The sequence below is a fragment of the Hibiscus syriacus genome, unplaced genomic scaffold, assembly GCF_006381635.1.
Source record: "Hibiscus syriacus cultivar Baekdansim isolate YM2019G1 unplaced genomic scaffold, ASM638163v2 tig00110462_pilon, whole genome shotgun sequence".
In the NCBI taxonomy this organism is placed as follows: Eukaryota; Viridiplantae; Streptophyta; class Magnoliopsida; order Malvales; family Malvaceae; genus Hibiscus; species Hibiscus syriacus.
Genome location: NW_024062747.1, coordinates 91,390 through 112,898, shown reverse-complemented (window position 1 = coordinate 112,898; position 21,509 = coordinate 91,390). Strand labels below are relative to the sequence as shown.

General features: G+C 32.5%; 3 protein-coding genes across 3 annotated transcripts; 2 read left to right on the top strand and 1 right to left on the bottom strand.

Moving 5' to 3' along the window:
* The first annotated feature begins 3,659 nt into the window (after nucleotides 1-3,659).
* Nucleotides 3,660-5,065, top strand: LOC120126789 (F-box protein At5g67140-like). Its single transcript, XM_039144884.1, has 5 exons — nucleotides 3,660-3,928; nucleotides 4,021-4,167; nucleotides 4,380-4,515; nucleotides 4,588-4,686; nucleotides 4,779-5,065. The coding sequence occupies exons 1-5, from the start codon at nucleotides 3,840-3,842 to the stop codon at nucleotides 4,989-4,991; spliced, it is 684 nt and encodes a 227-aa protein (XP_039000815.1). The 5' UTR covers nucleotides 3,660-3,839; the 3' UTR covers nucleotides 4,992-5,065.
* Nucleotides 5,066-5,370: 305 nt separating this feature from the next.
* LOC120126787 (PI-PLC X domain-containing protein At5g67130-like) lies at nucleotides 5,371-8,330 on the bottom strand. Its single transcript, XM_039144882.1, has 10 exons — nucleotides 8,252-8,330; nucleotides 8,055-8,138; nucleotides 7,822-7,945; nucleotides 7,608-7,730; nucleotides 7,304-7,441; nucleotides 7,049-7,147; nucleotides 6,635-6,938; nucleotides 6,320-6,543; nucleotides 6,151-6,237; nucleotides 5,371-5,657 (listed from the first exon to the last, which is right to left on the bottom strand). Exons 1-10 carry the CDS (start codon nucleotides 8,263-8,265, stop codon nucleotides 5,475-5,477), a joined length of 1,380 nt encoding a protein of 459 aa, XP_039000813.1. The 5' UTR covers nucleotides 8,266-8,330; the 3' UTR covers nucleotides 5,371-5,474.
* Nucleotides 8,331-9,889: 1,559 nt separating this feature from the next.
* On the top strand, nucleotides 9,890-14,599 carry LOC120126788 (OVARIAN TUMOR DOMAIN-containing deubiquitinating enzyme 7). The gene is made up of 12 exons (XM_039144883.1): nucleotides 9,890-10,011; nucleotides 10,411-10,517; nucleotides 10,699-10,774; nucleotides 11,723-11,872; nucleotides 11,957-12,018; nucleotides 12,130-12,214; nucleotides 12,328-12,477; nucleotides 12,638-12,758; nucleotides 13,326-13,450; nucleotides 13,539-13,636; nucleotides 13,890-14,031; nucleotides 14,223-14,599. The coding sequence occupies exons 1-11, from the start codon at nucleotides 9,964-9,966 to the stop codon at nucleotides 14,017-14,019; spliced, it is 1,152 nt and encodes a 383-aa protein (XP_039000814.1). The 5' UTR covers nucleotides 9,890-9,963; the 3' UTR covers nucleotides 14,020-14,031; nucleotides 14,223-14,599.
* Nucleotides 14,600-21,509: the final 6,910 nt, after the last annotated feature.

Below are 21,509 nucleotides of genomic sequence, written 5' to 3'. Positions count from 1 at the left end.
AAGATATATTATAATCTTAAACAAAGAGTTCTTGTTTAAACCTTCGTGATAATATTGTTAAGAAAGATAATCACAATCTTAAAATATTAGCATTCAAGAATCATAAAACAAACACGAAAGATATCTTGATAGAAATAAAAAACGTTACACCTAACATTTCAACAGTTTTTTTTTGAGAAAAAAATTCAAGTGTCTTCTTTGGTAAAATTTCAATGGTTTTTTCCATAAAAACAAAAAAACACGTGTAATTATCAATAGTCATAAATATATCTAAAAATTATCAATTTCGTTTCATATTGAGCCTTATGCATTACGGAAAAAACTACACAAAAGGTAAGGTAACTACAGCAAAACAGAGTTTTAGCGGTGTTTTTTAATTTCTATTGTGGCATTTTTAAGCGCTGCTAAAAGTACTTGCGGCGAAAGGAAAAACGCCGCAGGAAGGGCCGCTAAAACCAGCGTCGTTAAAGTTAGCAGCGTTTCTGATCCAATATGATTATGTGAGAAAGAAAAATAATGAATGAAGTGGGGGAGGAATAAGTTAATTCACACATATATAATGTAACGCAAGCATGGTCTGATCTTTCTAGACCTCCTAATTGTAATTTGGTGGACCTTCGATTGTAACACCTCAAATTCAATCAAAAATATCCAGTGGACTTAAAGATGTCACATTCAAATCACAAGAGTGATCCTACAAAATCTGTATACTTTAGGACTCAAAATTACTTAAATTAAAAGAAAATAAAAAAATAATAATCGATAAATGACAAAATATTGAGTTTCAATGACATTTACAAATGAGAAGCTACTTCAATAATATGTTGATATTGAAAATGTTAGATATTGATTTAAATTATAATTAGAAATTAAGTTTGATTTTGTTGTAATTCTATTGGTTGAATCTTACTTGATGATTAAGTTTATTCAATTAAGAATTTTATGGAAAATGGATTCTTGATGACCAAGTATTTGGTTATACAGATAGAGTGTATGTCTTAGTATTTAGAATTATTATAAGTGGAAATTATTTTTTAGATATGTAATCATTTTGTAGTCTCTGTAACTTTTTTAGAGTATTTTGGGATACATTGGGGTTTGATATATATACTGAATTTTTAGGATACATGAAATACCATGTATTTTTACTCTTTGTGGTCTCTACATTTATAATATATTATTATTTTTCTTATCTATAAGGATAGATAATGTCGAACCATGTTAAAGCTCACCTATTGTGTATATTTTATTTTATATTGATTTCGTTATGTTTATTTTTTTCTCTTATAAATTCATAACAATTGGTATTAGAGTTATAGTTCGAGTTGTGAAATTTCGAAAGAATTTATTGCTGCGAATTTTGTTAACAATCTTAGATACATACAAACACAATTTTACTACGAGTTTTCATAACAGAGGCGGAATTATCGATATATCAAGTGGTACATCAACAAATATTATATACAAATTGAAGTTGTTGAAGATTTGACGATGAAACTTCAACGATTTTTTTGGCTTACATAAGAATCAAAGTTTTTGAAGATTAAAGACCAATTTTCTAATGGAATTTATGTAAATAAAGAGATTGCTAGATATTGACTTAAATTCTAATTAAAATTTAAGTTGGATTTAGTAATAATTCTACTAGTTGAAGATTACTTGGTGATTAGATTTATTCAACTAAAAAATCTCATATATTACCTATTTCTTATTCTACATTGATTTCGCTGTGAATATTTTTTCGCTTACAAAACTCTAACAAACAAAATAGAGTTTACATACCATATCACAAATATAAACCAGGATGCTATAAATAGTGCATGCCCAACTATAGTGATATAATATTGTACTCATATACAGATGACACTGGAACTCGTAAACGATGTTAGTGCCTTGACTCAAACTCAATACGGTCTAACTACCTGTATAATATGAAATAATTGAATGTTGAACTTACAAAATTCAATTGAACACAACTACATAACAGTACAACATAAAATAGATAATGCATGTTGATTAAGTAAGAAAAATAAGGCATGTGATTTCTAACACATATAACATAATTCAATTTAGACATAGCTAAATGGATCTTAGACTGATTTGGAGTAATACCTAAACATATGCAACTTTATCATTATAACATCATTAATCACACATATAATGTGTCATTTCACAAATGATTCATGTGAGCAAAGCCTGTAGAAGTTTTAAGGAGACCCCATCATCTCCAGAATCATCTTCCATCAGGATCGTTATGTAGAGTCTATACTCCTTAGTATTTGACGTGATCTTTGACAAAGTTAAATCTAATAATTTACAATTATATTTTTAGATCGTCAGCCTACTAACATGCATGGTGATCATAGCTAGGCCTGATACCAATCATAAAATAATCAACATAAGAGTCCATCGGACAAACTTGAATAGAGGGTCTCTTCACTTTCTTCACTCTCACCTCTTCCTCATGCTTTCGTCTCTCTCACAAAGAAATACGGGCCAATAGTCATTACCTATTAGATGTGATTCTCCATCCAAATTATAAGGGGTGAATTGTCGGCATGACAAATTTATTCTCATCAACAATGATCGATATGTTTAAGGGTTAAACTAATGAATTTTAAAAATATAAATAGTTAAATTTATTAAATTATTTAAAAATTAAATTTATAAAAAGGATTAAAGGAGTTAGTATACAAGTTAAAACACTGTCATATCATCAATATAGTTAACTAGTTATCTGTCAATGACTAAACTGATCAAAATTTATAATATTGGTGATTAAACTGTAAATATATTTAATTTAATGATTAAAAACTCTTTAGTGATTACCGATGTAGTTTGCCCAAAAGAAAAAGAACCCGCTTAGACAAGAAACGGATGTAGCGGGCCCAGGCCACGTGAGAATTACAAAGACATACGACGCACGAAAAGTATAGTAATGTATGACAGCTAATGTAAGAACGTAGCCAAGCAAAGGCCACCATTCAGATAAGGTAGAATTTTGCTATTGATCCCTCTATTATATGTAAGTTATATATTTAATCTCTATACTCTGTTTTAATCTTTTCAAAAGTTGCAATTACAATGGTAATCAATATACACTCGTACAATTATAATTAGAGTCAATTAGTTCATATAGGGATCAAGAATCCACACACTAATTTAAGTTAGAGGGAACTTGAACCTAAGCACTCAAGGTTCCAGGACCTTAATCTTTGCCAACGCAACCGAGGTTTCATTGGTCTAATATGGTCATTTTTAATCCTTGTGTTTTTCAAATTTTTAAATTTCATTTTGTGACTCAAACAATGAATGTTACATTTTGAAACTAAAATTGATTAAATTGGGGAATATGTATGAAACCTGCCACTTAAGCATAGTAAAAGAACTAATAATAGAATCTAACCAAATTGATTAAACAAGAATTACTTGAATTAAGACTTAAATTTTAAAATTTAAAAGATAAAGGACTTAAAAATGACCAATTTAAAATACACAATCTAAATCTATAATTTAAACATGATATAAGGGCTAATAACAACAACTTGACCATCAAATAATAATAGGTTTAAAAGTCGATAACATTGAATCCAAGGCTACGGATTCCGAATCAAATTACTAAAATATCTCTAGCCCCATCGTAGATTCATGAATTTTTTTATTTTGTATTTTTTAAGGTACAGATACATGAAATTATGACAAAACAATGACCACATTTTTTGGGGTTATGTTGGTTGTATAAAAGTAGTATGCAACTTTCAACACCCTTTTCTTAACGTAATACGAAACTGAAAAACCTCAAGAAAATCAAAAGATCTGTGCTGTGTTTTTGAGGGATAATGGAGGAAGAGGCAGAGATGGAGCGGTTGCCGATAGACTTGTTGGCTCATATACTGGCGATGATCACTTCATTCACCGATTTAGCCCAGTAGGTTCTTTCTTCTTCTTTGTTCATTTATGTTTCTATTTTGAGATTCATTTGAATGGTGATTGTTATGGAGAGATTATTATGCGTGGTAGGGCAAGTTGGGTTTGCAGGAAATGGAAACAAGCGGTGACACAGGCTCTGGCTAGAAGACAGACCCTGAGTTTTGCTGGTTGTAAAATGGACGATGATTCCACTGCTCGTCTCGTTCGTCATGCTTATAGCCTCAAAGAACTCGACATGTAAATCACTTATGGGGTTCTTCGTTTGATGATTTCTTAATTTGTTCTTTTTCTCTGAATGCACACACACACACACACACATATATATACATATGATGAATCACATCATATTTGATGCATGCCTGATATGACAAGTACTCTAACTGAATTCGATTAACATAGTTTTATACATGGTAATCACTTTCTTCTACTAATTCTTGTAACAACTACAGTTCAAGGAGTCGTTGGGGTTGTCAAATAACTGATAATGGACTGTACCAGATCTCATTAGCAAACTGTGTTAGCAACCTGACATCAATTTCACTTTGGGGTATGACTGGGATCACTGACAAAGGTGTTGTTCAATTGGTATGTAAAAGCCTTTTTATTCATTAGTCAATCCCCTTGGCTTGCATTTGATGAACTTGATTTTCTCAACAGATAACCAGAGCCAATTCCTTGAAACACCTCAATGTTGGTGGTACATTTATCACCGATGAATCCTTATCCGCCATTGCCGATAACTGTCCACATTTAAAGGTGAGGCCCATTTTTTTATTTTTCAGGAAGTTTGTTTGTTCTTTAGAGATGATTGACATTCTGAGTTTTGGTTCATTATCATCTAATCCCAGAGCATTGTCCTATGGAGTTGCCGTCATTTTACAGAAAGAGGACTGTTTGTTCTTGTAAGTAAATGCCGAAAACTAGAGTCGATCAATGTGTGGGGAACTAGAGTTCCCTTGGATTGTTTCATTGGTTTGCTTACTATTCGACCAGCTCTTCAAATCAAACCACGAGGTTTGCCATTAAACGTTGGGGCTATGGCAATGTTACCTGTAATATAAGTTGTTCATTCTTCTGGGTATTTCAATTGTAATTTTATGAATTTGTTGATTCAATAAATTGAAGCTTTACCTCCAAGAAAGTGTTTGTCAACAGATTGGCTCGTTCAGTCGCCTTTAAAAAAGGATATTCAACAAATTCGAAGCTCGATTATCATAGGAAAACGTAGCCTATTAGAATCTGCAAGCTAAAACTGCTGTATAAATGCTATTGGTAAAAACTTTATTGTTAAATACAATACCGCTAATAGTTAATGCATACAAATTTATGAGACTAATAGTAACTTAACCATGCAGCTAACCTGGTAAATCATACAATACTAAAGTAGACTGCATACCTGAACTACTAGGTATACTTTACTTCATCAGAGGAATCTCAAGAAATATTTTGATTGTAATCCAATTCTATGACTCCAGAGTTTATGTACCGACGCATATTATAAGCCCTCCAAGAAGTGTAGATGATATCCTGAGAAACTACCTGTTCTAGAGAATTAATGAGTTGATCCAAGGAAATGAAAACAAGGCAAAAATCAAGTGGTTAGGATGATAGATTGTTGAAGTGGATCCCGAGAACTGCACGGGTCCAGAAAAGCTTCCGATGGTATTCGTCACCGGACTAGGAGTATGTATTGAAATGTTCTTGCAAGATCCAAAGGGTGCCCCAGGCTGCATAAGAACAAAACAGAGACATTGTTTCAGTTTCTCACTCTGATAAGTAATATCTGATAGCCATTGGTGAAAATTTGGATTAGAAAAACAGAAGTTCAAATTTGTAAATTCTCATGGCCGTATAATGCCTGTTAAAGTTCATACTGAACATAGCAGTATATTGAAGAAAGAGTAAACTGAACTTGTATTCATCAAGAAACTATAACAGCCCTTTTATACAACAGCCTGTATACCAACAGCTTGTATACCAGACTCAACTGACTCATAACTGACTCCTATCAGCCTTAACTAATCTTGACTAACAACAACTAACTCACAAAGCTCACACACATATTGGCTGCAACAACCAACCACGTACACAGCTATACTCCAACAATGCCAGCTATATAAAATGTTAGTATCAATGTGGAACAAAGGCTTGTTGCCAAATGAGCCTTCAAATGACTTCGATGAAAATCAGAACTCGAACAGTGAAAGCATATCAACAAACCTGGCAGGCTGCAATAGTATTACATCCACATAGTCTCTGGCCATTGATGCCATCCAGATCATGAAAAACACCACCTCCATCACTTCTCTGCATGATTTATCCCGTGTTCTGTGGTTAGTGCTTTGCATATTTTAGAAAAAAATTATAGATATCAGTTACAACTGAATACCAGGTAAAAATTGACTGCCAAGAAGTTCGGCATCATATTCCCGGCTGCTTTGTAGCAGATGAGGATCATGTCAGCAAGTGGTGTTGAATGCTCTTTGCAAGCTTGATCTTCATCTGGGAAAGTCGGAAAGTAATTCATAAGGAAAAGAGAGGCACTTTTCGAATTAAGCAGTTGTGATTCTTTTCTGTTCGGGCATTTGCCTGGCTTTACCCCTGGATCTCCAGCTGAAACCCGAAACACCATGAAGGCGTTACTACATAGCTAGTATACGATATGAACACATAAACAAAGTGATTGTATGTACATAGTCATTACCTTCATTTTCCAATAAGTACCTCCACTGATAAGCGATTCCTTCCTCAGCTTCCTTCGAAGCAACTGAAGTAAAGACCAAAAGCCGGTGATTTTCTCGCACCATTTCATTTAGGGTAGGCCAATCCTCACCCTTTTTCGGCATCTTGGACACTGGAAACCAATACTTGTTCAAACCAGCATTAGCAAAAAGCTTAGTCAGCCCTTTCGGTGTATGCACGTAGTCCTCGATTATAATGGTTACAATCTCTGTTGGATTTCGACTTAGGAATGCTTCCACTTCCTTCAAGGTGTTAATTGCAGGTTGCTGGAAACCATCAAATGAGCATATTGCAAATTATTCCATAAAAACTTAAAATAGATATTACCAAAGAAAAGATGATTGTTGAATTCTTAAGATAGAAAAGAATATATTACAAAGGCAGTGAAGTTGAAACATTGCCCTTGGAATGAATGGCAGAGCCAAATATCGCCATTGAAATCGTACATATCCAACATCAGCCCCCTAACTCCATTCTAAACGATGAACAAAAAGCAAAGCAAATTAGTTGAAAAATGAAGAATTTTATTTGCTTTTATTAGTTTCTCTATTATATACGATTCCTTCTCTTATAGTTTCCCTAAGATTCTAATAGAATAAGAAGGTGATTTAAAGGCAATAGAATTACAGACCATCAACTGATTAGTAACAGTGTCTTCTTGATTGTAAAATGTCAATCTTTGAACACCTGGTGAAGCTGGAGCATTCACTATGCTGAAGGAATTGTGAGTTACCAACCATGAATACTTGTTGAAAGGTAATCCACCAATCTACCATCCCAAAATTCACACCAAAAACATTAATCTCCATCACCAAATAACACACACAAAAGAAAGAAAAGAGCTCTCTTACCAAAAAGGAAACAAATTTACACCAAGTTTGCTGAAAATGAAAAAAAAACCATCATTAAGATGCAAAGAAGAAGAAGAAGCTTACAACTGAAGAGGGAATGGTGGCTTTGCCTCTGATACAAAAAGGTTGAGTCTTGCCTAAAGCAGGGCAGTTCCCACAATAAAGACCTGGACCACAATCTGTAGCCTTGGAACAGGAATCCAGAAGCTGCAAAATTGCTGAACAGTTTAAGTTCAAGCTGTAGAGATCATAAAACAAAGGGAAAGGGAATGTGAAAGAAAAAGAAGAAGAAAGGAACCTGGCAACTTCCATTAGAACAAGAAGAGGAAATGTTGAAGAAGGAAGAGGCGAGTAACAGAAGAAACAAGTACCCAACTGCAGTGGCTCTGGATAAGTCACGGCGGTCCGTAAAACAAGTCATCCTATTTATTTGTACTTTTAGCGATCATGGTTTATTATAACTAAACCGACTGACAAAGAACAATAACCGACATAACTGAACTGACTTAAAAGAAGAAGAAGAAAGCTTACAACTGAAGTGGGAATGCTGGCTTTGCCTCTGATACAAAAAGGTTGAGTCTTGCCCAAAGCAGGGCAGTTCCCACAATCTGTAGCCTTGGAACATAAACCCAGAAGTTGCAAAATTGTCGAACACTTTAAGTTCAAGCTGTAGAGATCATAAAACAAAGGGAGAGGGGATGTGAAAGGAAAAAGAAGTAGGAAGGAACCTGGCAACTTCCATTAGAACAAGAGGAGGAAATGTTGATGAAGGAAGAGGTAACAGAAGAAACAACTGGAGTGCCTCTGGATAAGTCACCGTGAACCGTGAAACAATTCATCCTATTTATTTGTATTTTTTGTGACCATGATTTATTATTACTGAACAGACCAACCAAAATTTCTAATCTTATTCTTACTAAAATCTATAAGAATGTTGGATTCAAATTTATAATTTAAAAACAATTACTTTAATGAATTAGTAAAAGTTCAAACATAAGATTTTTAATGTTTTGAGGGAAGTTGAAAGTTGCAGCCTAAAAATGGCAGAGTTAGTTGAAGATGTAGATGGATGTGTATGGACTTTGCTAGCATTAGGCAGTTGAAAACATGGTTGATGCTACAAATAGTGGTGCTTAACTTTTTTTAAGTGGAAACAATATGTGGCAATTGTGTATTTCTTCAGGTAACCAAAGTCACCTTCTTTAAATGCCAACTCAAAAGGTAGCTTTGGTTTAGTTGGTAGGAAATGGTTACTCATTTATTGTGGTTTTTACAAGCTCAATCACTCCATAATAAAATACATGTGCATCTTCCAGAAAACGTGCACTTTGGGCGTTGCCTGGTTTAGGTGTTTGTTTACCTAGAAAATTTTCAGATTGCACAATAATAAAAAAAGGAGATTATGCAATACTCGGGAATAAATATTGAATTTAAAACATTTGCCTCTTTTTTTTTCTGTGTCATCTGTGTAAGATTGACAATTTTCTTTTTGGATTTTAGGATGAAAATTATTATTGATGACTTGTGTTTGATCCATGCATGTGATTAATTCATACATGAAACAATTATATAAAATTAGTTTTATTAGTTCATGAAAGAGCAAATTGGTATATTTTGAGGGCCTAAATATTTTATATATATAAATTGGGTGCAAAGAGAAAAACGGATGTGCTTGAAAGGCTAATTTGTGAATTAAACCTTTCTTATTTTCACCCACAAGGTATCACGAAACAAATGGTACGAGTTTTCGATCATTATTTTTTAGATAAAGTACATAAATGGTCCGTTGATTATAGAATATCATTTTATTAAGTCTATTGATTATTAAAAGTTATAAAATAGTCTTCCAATTATAGGGAGTTACTTTATTGAGTCCTTCGACTATTAAAAGTTATAAAACGATCTCATGACTATTCATTATGTTTCAAACTTGTCATTTTTAGTTAAAAATGAATGATAGTCTGAGTTGGATGTTAATATGTTGACTAAGATATGATAATAGTTTAAGATTAAGTGATCAAATTTTATCATATCTCAAGCAGCAGGTTAACGTAAAAATCAAGCTATCGTTAATTTTTAATGGAAGAAGATGAGTTTTAAACATAATAAATAGTCAAGTGATCATTTTATAACTTTTAATAGTTTGAAGACTTAATAAAACAATATCATATAGTTAAAGAATCATTTGTGTACTTGATTCTATTTTTTAGCACTAAAATCTCTAATTAGCCCAAGCTTTTTAAGCCCAATCAGAAGCTCAAAACGAGTCATTGAAAATCCAATAGGATTTGAAATTCAATGAGCCCAATAAGCTTCATCGCGGCTTAACTCGACAATAATCCGAACCTCCTGTGTCGCCGCAATTTCAATCTAATTTCGAGATTTGTCAGGACGACACAAATCCTAGTAATTTATCGAAGAAGAACAATCCGGTGAACCAATGGTAAAAACTAGACAACAAAAAGCCAAACCCAAATCCAAAAACCAAGTAAGTTTTACTTCTTCTTCTGTTTATTTATATGATATTTGATCTCCTTTTCTCTTTTTTTTCCTTTTCTAAATTCAGTTTATAATATAGCTTTGTATCTATGAAGTTCAACTTTGTCATTGAAATCAAGATTTTGATTGATCAATTGGGAATATGATGAGTAATGCACTTGATTTTTGCTTCCGGATATCAATGTGTAATACAAGGGGACTCATTAAACAATAAAATCAACATTTTTATAGCACTTTCGCTTTAAGTAGCTTTGGGTTTTGCAATTTGTGAATGCTACTGGTATAGAAAGCAAGCAAATCACTGAATGATAGTTCAGTTTAATACTTCTCATGGTTGATTGTTTCTTCATCCTGCTAAATTAGCCAACAAATTTTGTTTGCTGGATAGGTAAAAAAGCAGGGAAAGCAAGCAGATATCTCACAGTTTCTTGCCCAGCTCGATGCATTGGACCTAAAAATCATCAAAGTGACTGCAGATGGTAATTGTTTTTTCAGGTTTGTATCTTTTAATTCGATTTTTTTTGCCCACTATTCTTTTGTGAATACTTTCATTAAATATTGTGTTGCATTCATGCCATTTACGTTCTTTATATCTGATTTTGGTACTTCATTGTCATTATAGAGGTATGCATCTTTGTTGGTTTTGTTGAAGTTGCTGACTCGGTTTAGCTATCAGGGCCCTTGCTGATCAGTTGGAAGGTGACGAAGAGCAACATGGAAAATACCGCTGCATGGTGGTGCAATATATAGTGGTAAACAATGATGATCAAAGCTTGGTTATTGTTTTCATTATAGCTTTGTAAGAATGTCTGAGTCTCTTTTCAGATGTTTGCATTGGACGTTAGAAATATGTTAACCATCTGTAAGTACTGTTATTTAATTTAGTTTAGTTTAGTTTAATTTTATTAGTTCCTGTACCTAGGAGTATTCCATATGTGTTATTATCAATGATTATAACTGATTGGTACAAGTGCAATAGCATCTTGAAATTGAAAGATAAGGATATGAACTTATAATCTCAGTTATTATTAACTGCACCTAATTCATGTGCAGAAACAAGAAAAAAAATCAGGTTAGTTTGATTCTTTGCCCCTCAAAAGGCTTGATACAAACTAGTTTCACAATTTCAATTTTATTGTTGAATAGTATATTTTTCTAGCAATTGACTCTAGTGATCACATGCAAATCCCTCATGTGTGAAACAATTGAAATGTGGAAATAAATGATGAGGAGTACCCATTTGGTGTGAAATGCATTATTTTAACTGATTTTTTCTTTTAAAAGATATATTTTTTTTTATAGGAATAAAAGGCCTCAATAAACCCCCTTGGTGGTTAACGGAACTTAAAAATAGTTCCTTAATCCACACAAGGAGGAAAGGAGTGCCCTAGGATTCAATAAACTCAAATATAACAAAGTAATACAAACCATCTCCCTCAAGAGATATAAAACCAAAAAGAAACAGCCCTTAACAGAGCATAATTCAACCAATACCCTTTTAAAAGATATATATATTACAGTAAATCAGAAGTTTTCTGGTTCTCTTTACGTAGATGATATTTCAAAAAATTTGTTGCTCGCTTGGATGGTTTATGATATGTTCCTCGTTTCTCTCATTCCCCTCCATTCCTCTCCTGTCTTTTCTTCTTATTGAAGATTCTAACTTGTAGGTAATCCTCACTTTTATCTGATATTAACAGAAGAAGCGTGAAATGTTTGAACCCTTTATCGAGGATGATGTTCCATTTGATGAATACTGTCAGTCCATGGAAAAAGATGGCACATGGGCTGGACATATGGAACTGCAGGCAGCTTCTCTTGTTACTCGCAGAAATATATGCATACACCGGGTAAGATCCTATCTTCTCCTCTCTCTATGGTTAGCTCTGGAGGACATCATCGAAGTCATCCCGCACGCTTTGCATGGTATACAGAACATGTCACCACGCTGGTACATAAAGAATTTTGATGACAGAGCAACTCGCATGGTACATTTGTGAGTGTTATAGTGCTCCTTAATTGGAAGCACTACTCATTTTGTTTTCACATTCTTTGGTTGTAGTCTATAGTATCTAATTCTGCTGTACAAAATACAAATGTTTTTCAGATCATATCATGACGAGGAACACTACAATAGTGTAAGATCAAAAGAAGACCCCTGTAATGGGCCAGCAATTCCAATAGTAATTAAGGTTTGATTTTCTTTTATAATTTTGCACTGTGACGGTTCTTGTATTTATTCTGATTTTAAGTTTGAACATATTTATTGGTAACTACAATCTACTAACTACTAGTTTGTCAAAAGGCGGATGCTGGTATCTCAGCATCATCTAATCAAGCAAAAGCTGCAGTTAGTAAGCCAAAGGGGGCAACTGGTAAGGACTGTATCAATGCGGGATCAATCAAATTAGTAATGGCCGGAAGTGGTTGTGAAAGTGTTGAAAAAGTTGAACAGGTGATGAATTAGCATATATATATTTATGTGGTCTCTTGTTCCTGTATAGCTGTCATTTCTAAGCTATGGCCTCAATTACCTTTTTTTGCACGCTCATGAATCATGACATGCTTGAATTTTCTCTATTACACATACTTTTCTCCCTTTTACTCTTCTTCAGGTTTTACTACAAGTGGATGGTGATGTTGATGCTGCTATCGAGTATTTGATAGCAGAACAAGGGGCTGAAGAAGGTGCAGCCCCAGATGATTCACATTCTTGTCATGCAAATGGTTCTTATGGTAATGGCCGGTCAGTACATAGGCTAATTCTAGATATTTTGTCAGGGTTCTCCCTCCATTACTTTTTCATTTTGTTCCTTATGTAAAAATGTTCACTTTGTTTTTATAACATCTTATGTAGGCATTTTAGTTAGTAAGACAGTTGTTGATGAGATTGGAAAGATCATTACAAGATGAAATATGAAAATCCTATTAGTAGTATGGGTCCTAATTTGTGAAAATGCAGGGCCACAATTTTCTCCCTTGTGCCCATTCAAGACCATCCTAGCTTTATTGGATTTATGAATCTGTCTCATGTGAAGATTTTCGGAGTTGATTAGGAAATATATGTTTTTACTTCAAATGGAACTGCACTCACTAACTGGTAGAATTCATGTTGAAGTCCTGCTTTGCCTTTAGTTTCTTAGTGATTAAAAACATTAGACAAATCTTTTTTATTACCTCTGTTAAATCTGATTTCTCGACATTTGGGGAGATTTCACTTTGCTTTTGCTTTCTGTGGTGTTTAAAGAGATTATGATTTGGCATATGTGATGTACTTATATATTCTTTTCATATGGTATCCAGGTAATGATGAAAATGGAAACAATGAACAACACAAGGAAGAAACTGTAGAGAAGACCACAGAACAAGATCCATCTAGTGATGGCACTAAAACCCTTGATGGTAGCACTTCTCAGTTGGATGAAAAGGTTCAATGCTGTGATGAGAATAATAAATCTTAAAAAATTTATATGGTTTAAAAGTAAGATTGTCACTCTTTAACTTTCTGAGCTGCAGAAGATTCCAAGAAACAAGTTATGCCCTTGTGGATCAAAGAAAAAATACAAGGCTTGTTGTGGATCTGTCTCAGGAAAGTCCTCGAATAAGCTAATAGTGTATACCACCTAAACTCTAGTTTGCTTTTGGGTCTATTTATGCTAAAGATAAATGCAATATGTATTAGCTCTATTGCTCAAGTTCAACTAAACATTGGCACGTAATGGACATTCTCTTATAGCACATGATATTGGAGCTTGAGTGGTTCTCTCTCTCTGCACTTAGTTTTAGATGATTTTCTAGCATATCAAGCTTCTTGGTGTTTGACTTGTTGCAAAAAGAGTTTATTTTTCCGAACCTTTTTCTGTATAGTAACCAAACAATGGAGGTCAGAAAGGGTAAAAAGGAGCGGAAACAAGGCAAGAAAGGAATATCTGCCAAATCTGCAGCATCTCCTGGATCTGATGGAGGGCCACCTGACATGGGAGCACTTTGCATATGATCTTAGTATCATGTGAGTGCTTTTGCCACAATTATCATCCTAAGTGACTTTGATGCATGGTTGCATATATTTCTTCATTCTAACCTTTTCAATGAGAATTTATTCTCATTTTACTTGAGGAAGAAACAGCACATTTGGCAGAAAAATTTTAGCCATTTTATACAAGTACATCCTGCTGATTTTTTATTTTCTTTGCTTTGTAGATCTAATACATGCCATTGGTAGGATCTTATCCTTTCAAGCTCTTCCAATTTGGTTCCAACTGTCCGACGTCGACGTATTCTGGCAGTCTCTGGAAAATGAATATGAATGCTCCATGCCCTCTTTCCGATGCTCGTTGTTTATTCCCGGGATTCCTTATCCATCCAATTGTTACGCAGGCAGGATTGACAGTTTCTGCTTATCCACGCCCAACTTTATTTTTGAGATTCCTTGTAAATAGGTCTTAAGTATCTTTGGCAAAACATGAAATTATACAAACATAGAATGACAACGAAAAGAGAAGTAATAGAAATGGTATAGATTCTTGTTTTAAAGATGCTACTTTACATTGTTTAACATTCGATCTAACTTTTAAGTATACGAGGCAGAATGATAACATTTGCTTCTAAAATATAATATATTTTAGGGTTCAGAACTGTGTTGTGTATGAATATGGAAGATGGGTGTTATTCCCTTGTACAAGTGGCAACTTGTTTTTATCATTTGGGCCATTCATGGCTTCAATGAAACTGGTTCTTGGGGCTTGCTTCAAGCACAAAGCTACTCTAAAGTCAAAATGCTCAATCCTACAATCAGAAAGTTGGTAAGGACAAACTTTGGTTTGATCATAAAGATTCTTCCTTTAAGGGAAGGCCTCATTCCAAATTTTCATAATAAACAAATGATGCTTTTTGGTAATTATAGCAAAATAACCATTACAATTAGATTTAATGATATATAGTTTTTAGTTTTTTTTATCGATTTTGGATATATGGTTGTGCAAATAAAGCAAGTTTTTCTTTATTTTTTATTTTTATATTAATTTAATATATATTTTAAAGATCCACAGTCATTTGATAATAAAAACTTAAACACCTTTGTAATATCTTATATTTAAACATGAAATTTGCAAAAATAATAATCATTTCTTTAACTTTAAGGTAATTGGATTTGTGCATATTTAAAATCCCTTCTTATATTAATTATAACATAAATAATCAACTGGCCAAAAAAGATAGATTTAATGAACCAAAAATTGTTTGGTTGCGAAAGGACATGCACACAAGTGCAATAACATTAAGGGTAAAGTAAATAAATCTGCGTTACTTTGTTAAGTCTTCTAACTATTAAAAATTATAAAATTGTTCTTTGATTATATGGAATTGTTTTGTTGACTCTCTCAACTATTAAAAGTTATAAAATTATCATCTGACTATTCATTATGTCTCAAACTCGTCCTTTTTCGTTAAAAAATTAACAGTCGCTTGAGCTTAACGTTAATATATTGATTAAGATATGATAGTCATTTGAGATTATATTAGTCAGCAAGTTAACGTCCATCTCAAATTTAACAGAAAAAATTGAGTTTAGAACGTAATAAATAATTAGATGATCATTTTGTAACGTTTAATAATTTAAGAACTCAATAAAACAGTATCTATAATGAAGAGACTATTTTTGTTCTTCACCCTAATATTAAACCTAGACCAGGCTAAAGAGACAGTAACCAGTATTTTCTCTCTCACATCATCACTGTTTCTTTGTATTATTGGTTGGAGAAAAGATCATTAATTGTTTCAGCTGTTCAACTTGTTACACGTGGTAATAAAAAGCTTCTCGTCCATAATTTTTTATAATCTCAACTATTATTTGATATATTAGTAAAAGAATTTTTTATATTTAGATTTTTTTTATTGTTTAATGTTTATATGAGATTTATAATTATTTCATTCACAACGTTGTTTTTAAAATTTTAAAATTATTTATTTTACTGAAACATAATATATTTTATTATCATATCTAATATATCTACGTTACTTTGTTTTATAATTACAAAAATAGATTTCATGTGCATCCATTATGTTGAAATTATAAAAAAAAGGGTTTGATATCACCAAATATTTTGAGAACGAGAGGGATTAAATCCACAATTTTATTTTAAGTTACAAGAACCGAGTAAAATTTAACTCTATTTCTCACGGCTTAACCTTTTTGTATTATTACAAACCACTCGATCTCAATGATAAATGAATTGTTATTATTCTTTGAGGTTACAGTCTCGGTGATCAAGTATCTGAAATATAAGAAATTTCAAATCTTTAATTACTAAAATATCAGCTGGTATCCGATTCATCAACTTCGAGTACCTATAAATAGAATAGCCATAAAACATGAGTGCACATATTTTCAGGTTACGGGTATCATAAATATCGAACAATATCAACCGAATCGATGGATCAACAGATTAAATAATTCAAATTGAGTTTTTTTTCAATATTCTAATATATATATATTTATTGCAGCAGGCACCTCGCAGTTCATCACATGCAAATATATGATTGGGATTTGACATGAAACCTAAAACTGATGCTTATAATAACTCTTCTTCAGCAATCCTTTGTATGTGAATTTTCCCAACAGGATTTGTTTCACTATATATGTATACTACACTTTACCTACGATTAATATTAATATCACTTTGAAGTTAAAACAATTGTTTTCGCCTTTCAAATTTTTTGTTGTTGACAATTCCTATTTAAAGACAAGGAAAAATGAATTGTGTTCGATATTAAACTTATAACCTAAAAGAAAGAGAAATTGTTACTTGAGAGGTTTTAAATCATTTGATCATATTTTATTTTTTTTAAATAATGTATAAGGTATAAACCCCATGATCATAAAGTGTCTTAAATTAATTTATTTCAGTTTGACAGAATATTATCTACTTGATTTGAGGGTTTGCATATTCTTCTATCGAAATTTGATGAATCGATATAAATAACATTTTTGATGTTTTCTTTATCAAATAAATCATTCATTAAACATGAAAATAATAATAATAATAATACAGTATGGATGACTCGATCAAAATTTTTGATTTAGAAGGTGGGCAACAAGAACAAGAAAAGAGAAAACCAACAAAATAAAAAAAAAATCTTCCAACAATCCCCCGTACCACGCCAATAATATAAAGGGTAAACTACACGGGAGACCACTAAACTATGGTCAAAAATCAATGTGACCACCAAACTTTCAATTGAATCAGTCAGAACATCAAACTATTTAATTGATTCAATCAAACCATCAGCCGTTGATTTTTAACAGAGGTGGTGACGTGTCCGTTAAGCTTAATTGGCATAATTATATATTTGGTACTTAATATTTACATATTCTATCAATTTAGTCACTATTTTAATTCAATTAAATAAATTTAACTATCCAATTAGAATGTGACACGTGTCTATTTTTGATTGAAGTGTTTTATTTATGAATTTTAAATTATTTAATTAAATAATTTTTATATCCAATCAGACATATGTCACCACCCAATGAAAGTGAAAATTAAAGGGACAAGTTGCACTCCAAGGAATTTGAACTAGGGTCACGGGGGTGATAGAGCACCAAACCATTGGGACAAAATAAATTTATATGAAAATTATTAACCGAATCGAATTAACAAATAAATTTGAAAAAAAATTGATTAACGGTTAAAGAAAAAAAATTGGTTAATTCGGTTCGGTTAATCGAACTAAAATTTATTTGAAAATTATTAACTGAACCCAATTAATTTGAAAATTATTAACCGAACCGAATTAACAATTTTTTTTGAAAATTATTAACTGAATTAATCGAAGCAAAAATTCGGTTAATCAAACCAAAATTTATTTGAAAATTATTAACCATACCAAATTAATTTAAAAATTATTAACAGAACCGAATTAACCGATTTTTTTTAAATACACCTTGAATTATTTCTGAACGTTGGGGATCATTAATGAAGTTATTGGAGCAGTTTAAGTGTGAAAACAATTAATATTTCTCCTTAGAGCGTGAGGGGAATCGGTACCCCCTCATAGGGAATCGGTTCCCTAAGTGTAAAATTCAAATATTCGACCGTTGAACAGTGGGGGGATCGATACCCCTGGGGGAATCGGTTCCCTCCGAGCATACTGGAATTTCTCAGAGTCAAACCATTCAGGGGGGAATCGGTACCCCCTTGGGGGGAATCGGTTCCCTCTGGACAAACTGTAATTTTTGGCTTTGAAACGGTTCGAAATACTTTGTGAAATTGTTTTGAAATTATTTTAAGATTAAAACTTAATTTTACACTTTAGTAAGGATTTAAAATGAACTTTGAAATACTTTGAGTAATATTTTGATATTTGAGTTAATACATCGAATATGCTTAGAAAAATCATTTTCAAAATTAAAATTCTTTTAATTTAATTTTTTATATTGAAACATCAAAATGTTTTCAACAATCTCCCCCTTTTTGATATAACAAAACATTTTAAGATTTTCTAATTTCAAAATGAATTTTGATTTTGAAAAATACTACTCCCCTTACTTTAACACTTTCTCCCCCCTTTTTGTTAAATCAAAAAGACCCTATAAAACGTTTTAAATAAGAATTTTGAAAAACGTAAGCCAATTGATTTATTAATATAAAGTTTAAGCTGCTAAGATCACAATCAAAAGAGATGTTAGCCATTAGTTTCATAATCAATATTCATAAACATGTAATGGATAATTGGTCATATATATCTAAAGATGCAAAATAAACACGTAATCCAAATCAAATGTATTAAACATAAGTTCAAACAACCAAAAATAAACAATCCAAAAGCATTCAAAATGTTTTAATAATGCAAATATCCAAGTTCAATCCAAACAAGCAAAGCAAAGATCAAAGTTTAAGCATCCGTAGGAGGATCGGGATGAGGGAAATGAGCTCGCATAGCTGTCATTTCATGAGTGAGTGCATTAATACGAGCGTTGGTTACTTCATTGTTTGCACGCATCTCCCATAGAATTTCCAATTGTTGAGCTTCCATAGTCGAGAAGTGAGATTCTATGGAAGTGAAGCGAGAATCCAAGGATGCATAACGGAAATCAAATGTCTCCATAAATGATTGAAAATATGGAGGCACTTGATCTTCTTGCTGAGCTTGTTCCTCGTGCTGCTCCGGCTCATCGTCGGCTTCGTCAATATCTTGCATTAATTGTTCAAGCTTGGGATCGTCGTCAGCTTCTGGTGGAGCTTGTGAAGAACTAGCTCCCGGAGTATTCTCAGAAGATCGAACCCATTCATCGGTTTCTTTATTCTTTATTCATCCCGTTCTCGTTAACGAAAGAAGATTAATTTGTTTCTTGAGAGGAAAGACGACATCTAGACCAACTCTAAGCCCGACTTTAGAAAATAGATTACTCAGAATGCAACCGTAAACTAGACATGAACAGAGTTTCTTATTAGGAACAAGATTTTAGGTTTCAACAATTTCAGCAAAAATAATCTGAGGTAGGTTTATTTTAATATTATTTTGGAAACAATGGAACCACCAAAGATCCAAGGCTCTAAGAGTTGAGTAACGACCTCCGGATGGTCGAAACTACCAAGAAATCATTAGATGAAGAAAACGATCATGAAGATCTAAGACACTCGCATTATCCCTTCTTTTATAACGAGAACCTAAAAACTGTTTTTCATTTGATATACCATCATTATCTAATCCTAATTCATTGGCTATGTAAGCCGAGTCAAGATGGAAGAATTGTCCTAGGAGATAGGAATGAACTCCTATGATTTTGGTTTGAGCTCGGTTTCTAATACAAACGGCATTAGAATAGAAGATGCGAACAAGTTGATGGTAAACTATAGGTTCAAGGTTACAAAGTTTATCAAATTTGCACTCTTGTAAAAGAGGAAGATATCTAAAATTGATATCTATCATAGCTTAAAGAGAAGGGATACGTTCTTCTCTAATTTTGTAAGAGTCAAAATATTGATAATACCAAAAACGATGATTTCTAGGACCAAGATGATTGAAGCACGAGTTTTGGATAGTCATATTAGGATCAACGGGATTAGGAATAGGAATTTCAAGAATATGAGGAGGATTTGGAGGTGGATTTGGTTGTTGGTTTGAACGACTAAATGAAGACCTAACAAGTTTAGGATTTGACATGGTTTAGGAAATCGGAATAAAATGGATAACCTGTAATTTAGAAAACACAATTATGCAATTCAATCAATCCCAAAACTCAATTGAGTTCTCAATATTTCAAGGTTCTAAAAAAATCCTAATGGGCAAAGTTTTGAAAAACTATTGAAAATAATGTTTGAAAAACCATAGTATATATATAGTTTACATGTAAATAACATAACTAAATCAAAAATCATCAATTTTAAAATTAATTAAAGATTTTCATTTTTTTTTATTTCGAAAATTCAAAAATTAATAGAAAATTTGTGAGATTTTGATGAAATTAGTTGTAAAAATTTAGTTTCTAAACACTAATAATCAATGTTCGATCACTATTTCTATCTAGAACTAATTGAAACCAGTCATATGTTCAAAATCAATAAAATAGAGAGTTTAGAAAAATTTACCTTGAAAGATGAGATTGAGTGGATTTTGATGTTGTTTGCACAATTTTAATGATGCTAGAAGGTTTAGGATTTGAAAAATAATGAAATTTCGACTAGAAATAGATGTTATGAAGCAAAGAGGAGATAGGGAGAGAGAGGAGAAGAGCACGGCGGCAATGGAAGAAGATAAAGAGGGTTTGAGAAAAATAGGGTGTTCTGCCCATAAAAACCAGAACCCCAAGGGGGTATCGATTCCCCTAGGGGGAATCGGTTCCCCTTCAAAGGAGGAATCGGTTCTCTTATGGGGGTATCGATTCCCTCTGCCAAATATTTTAAAAATATGTATTCTAAACATCCAATAGTGCTAAATTAATTAATCCTAGTGGTATTGGCAACTCATATTTCGAAAATTAACTATGTTCAAACAATCAAATTTGTCATTAAACATCATTTGAACAAACAATTAATTTTCACTAATAATCATAAACTCCCCTTAACTAATAACAAGAATGCAATCAAAAATATTATTTTAAGCATTTTTCATTTATTCTTAAAAATGCTAAAGATTATTTTTAAACACTAAGTGAATATAGGTCAGTTAAACCTAATTCTCTCCTAAGTGTCCAAAATCTTTCCTTATCTAAGGATTTTGTAAAAATATCCGCTAATTGGTGCAAAGTATCAACAAATTCTAGAACTACATCTTCCTTAGCGACATTGTCTCTAATGAAGTGATGTCTAATTTCAATGTGCTTAGTTCTAGAGTGTTGGATGAGATTTTTAGTGAGACAAATAGCACTAGTATTGTCACACTTAATATGAATAGTACCTACTTCAATTCCATAATCAAAAAGTTGTTGTTTCATCCATAAAACTTGTGCACAACAACTACCAGCTGAAATGTATTCCGCTTCAGTGG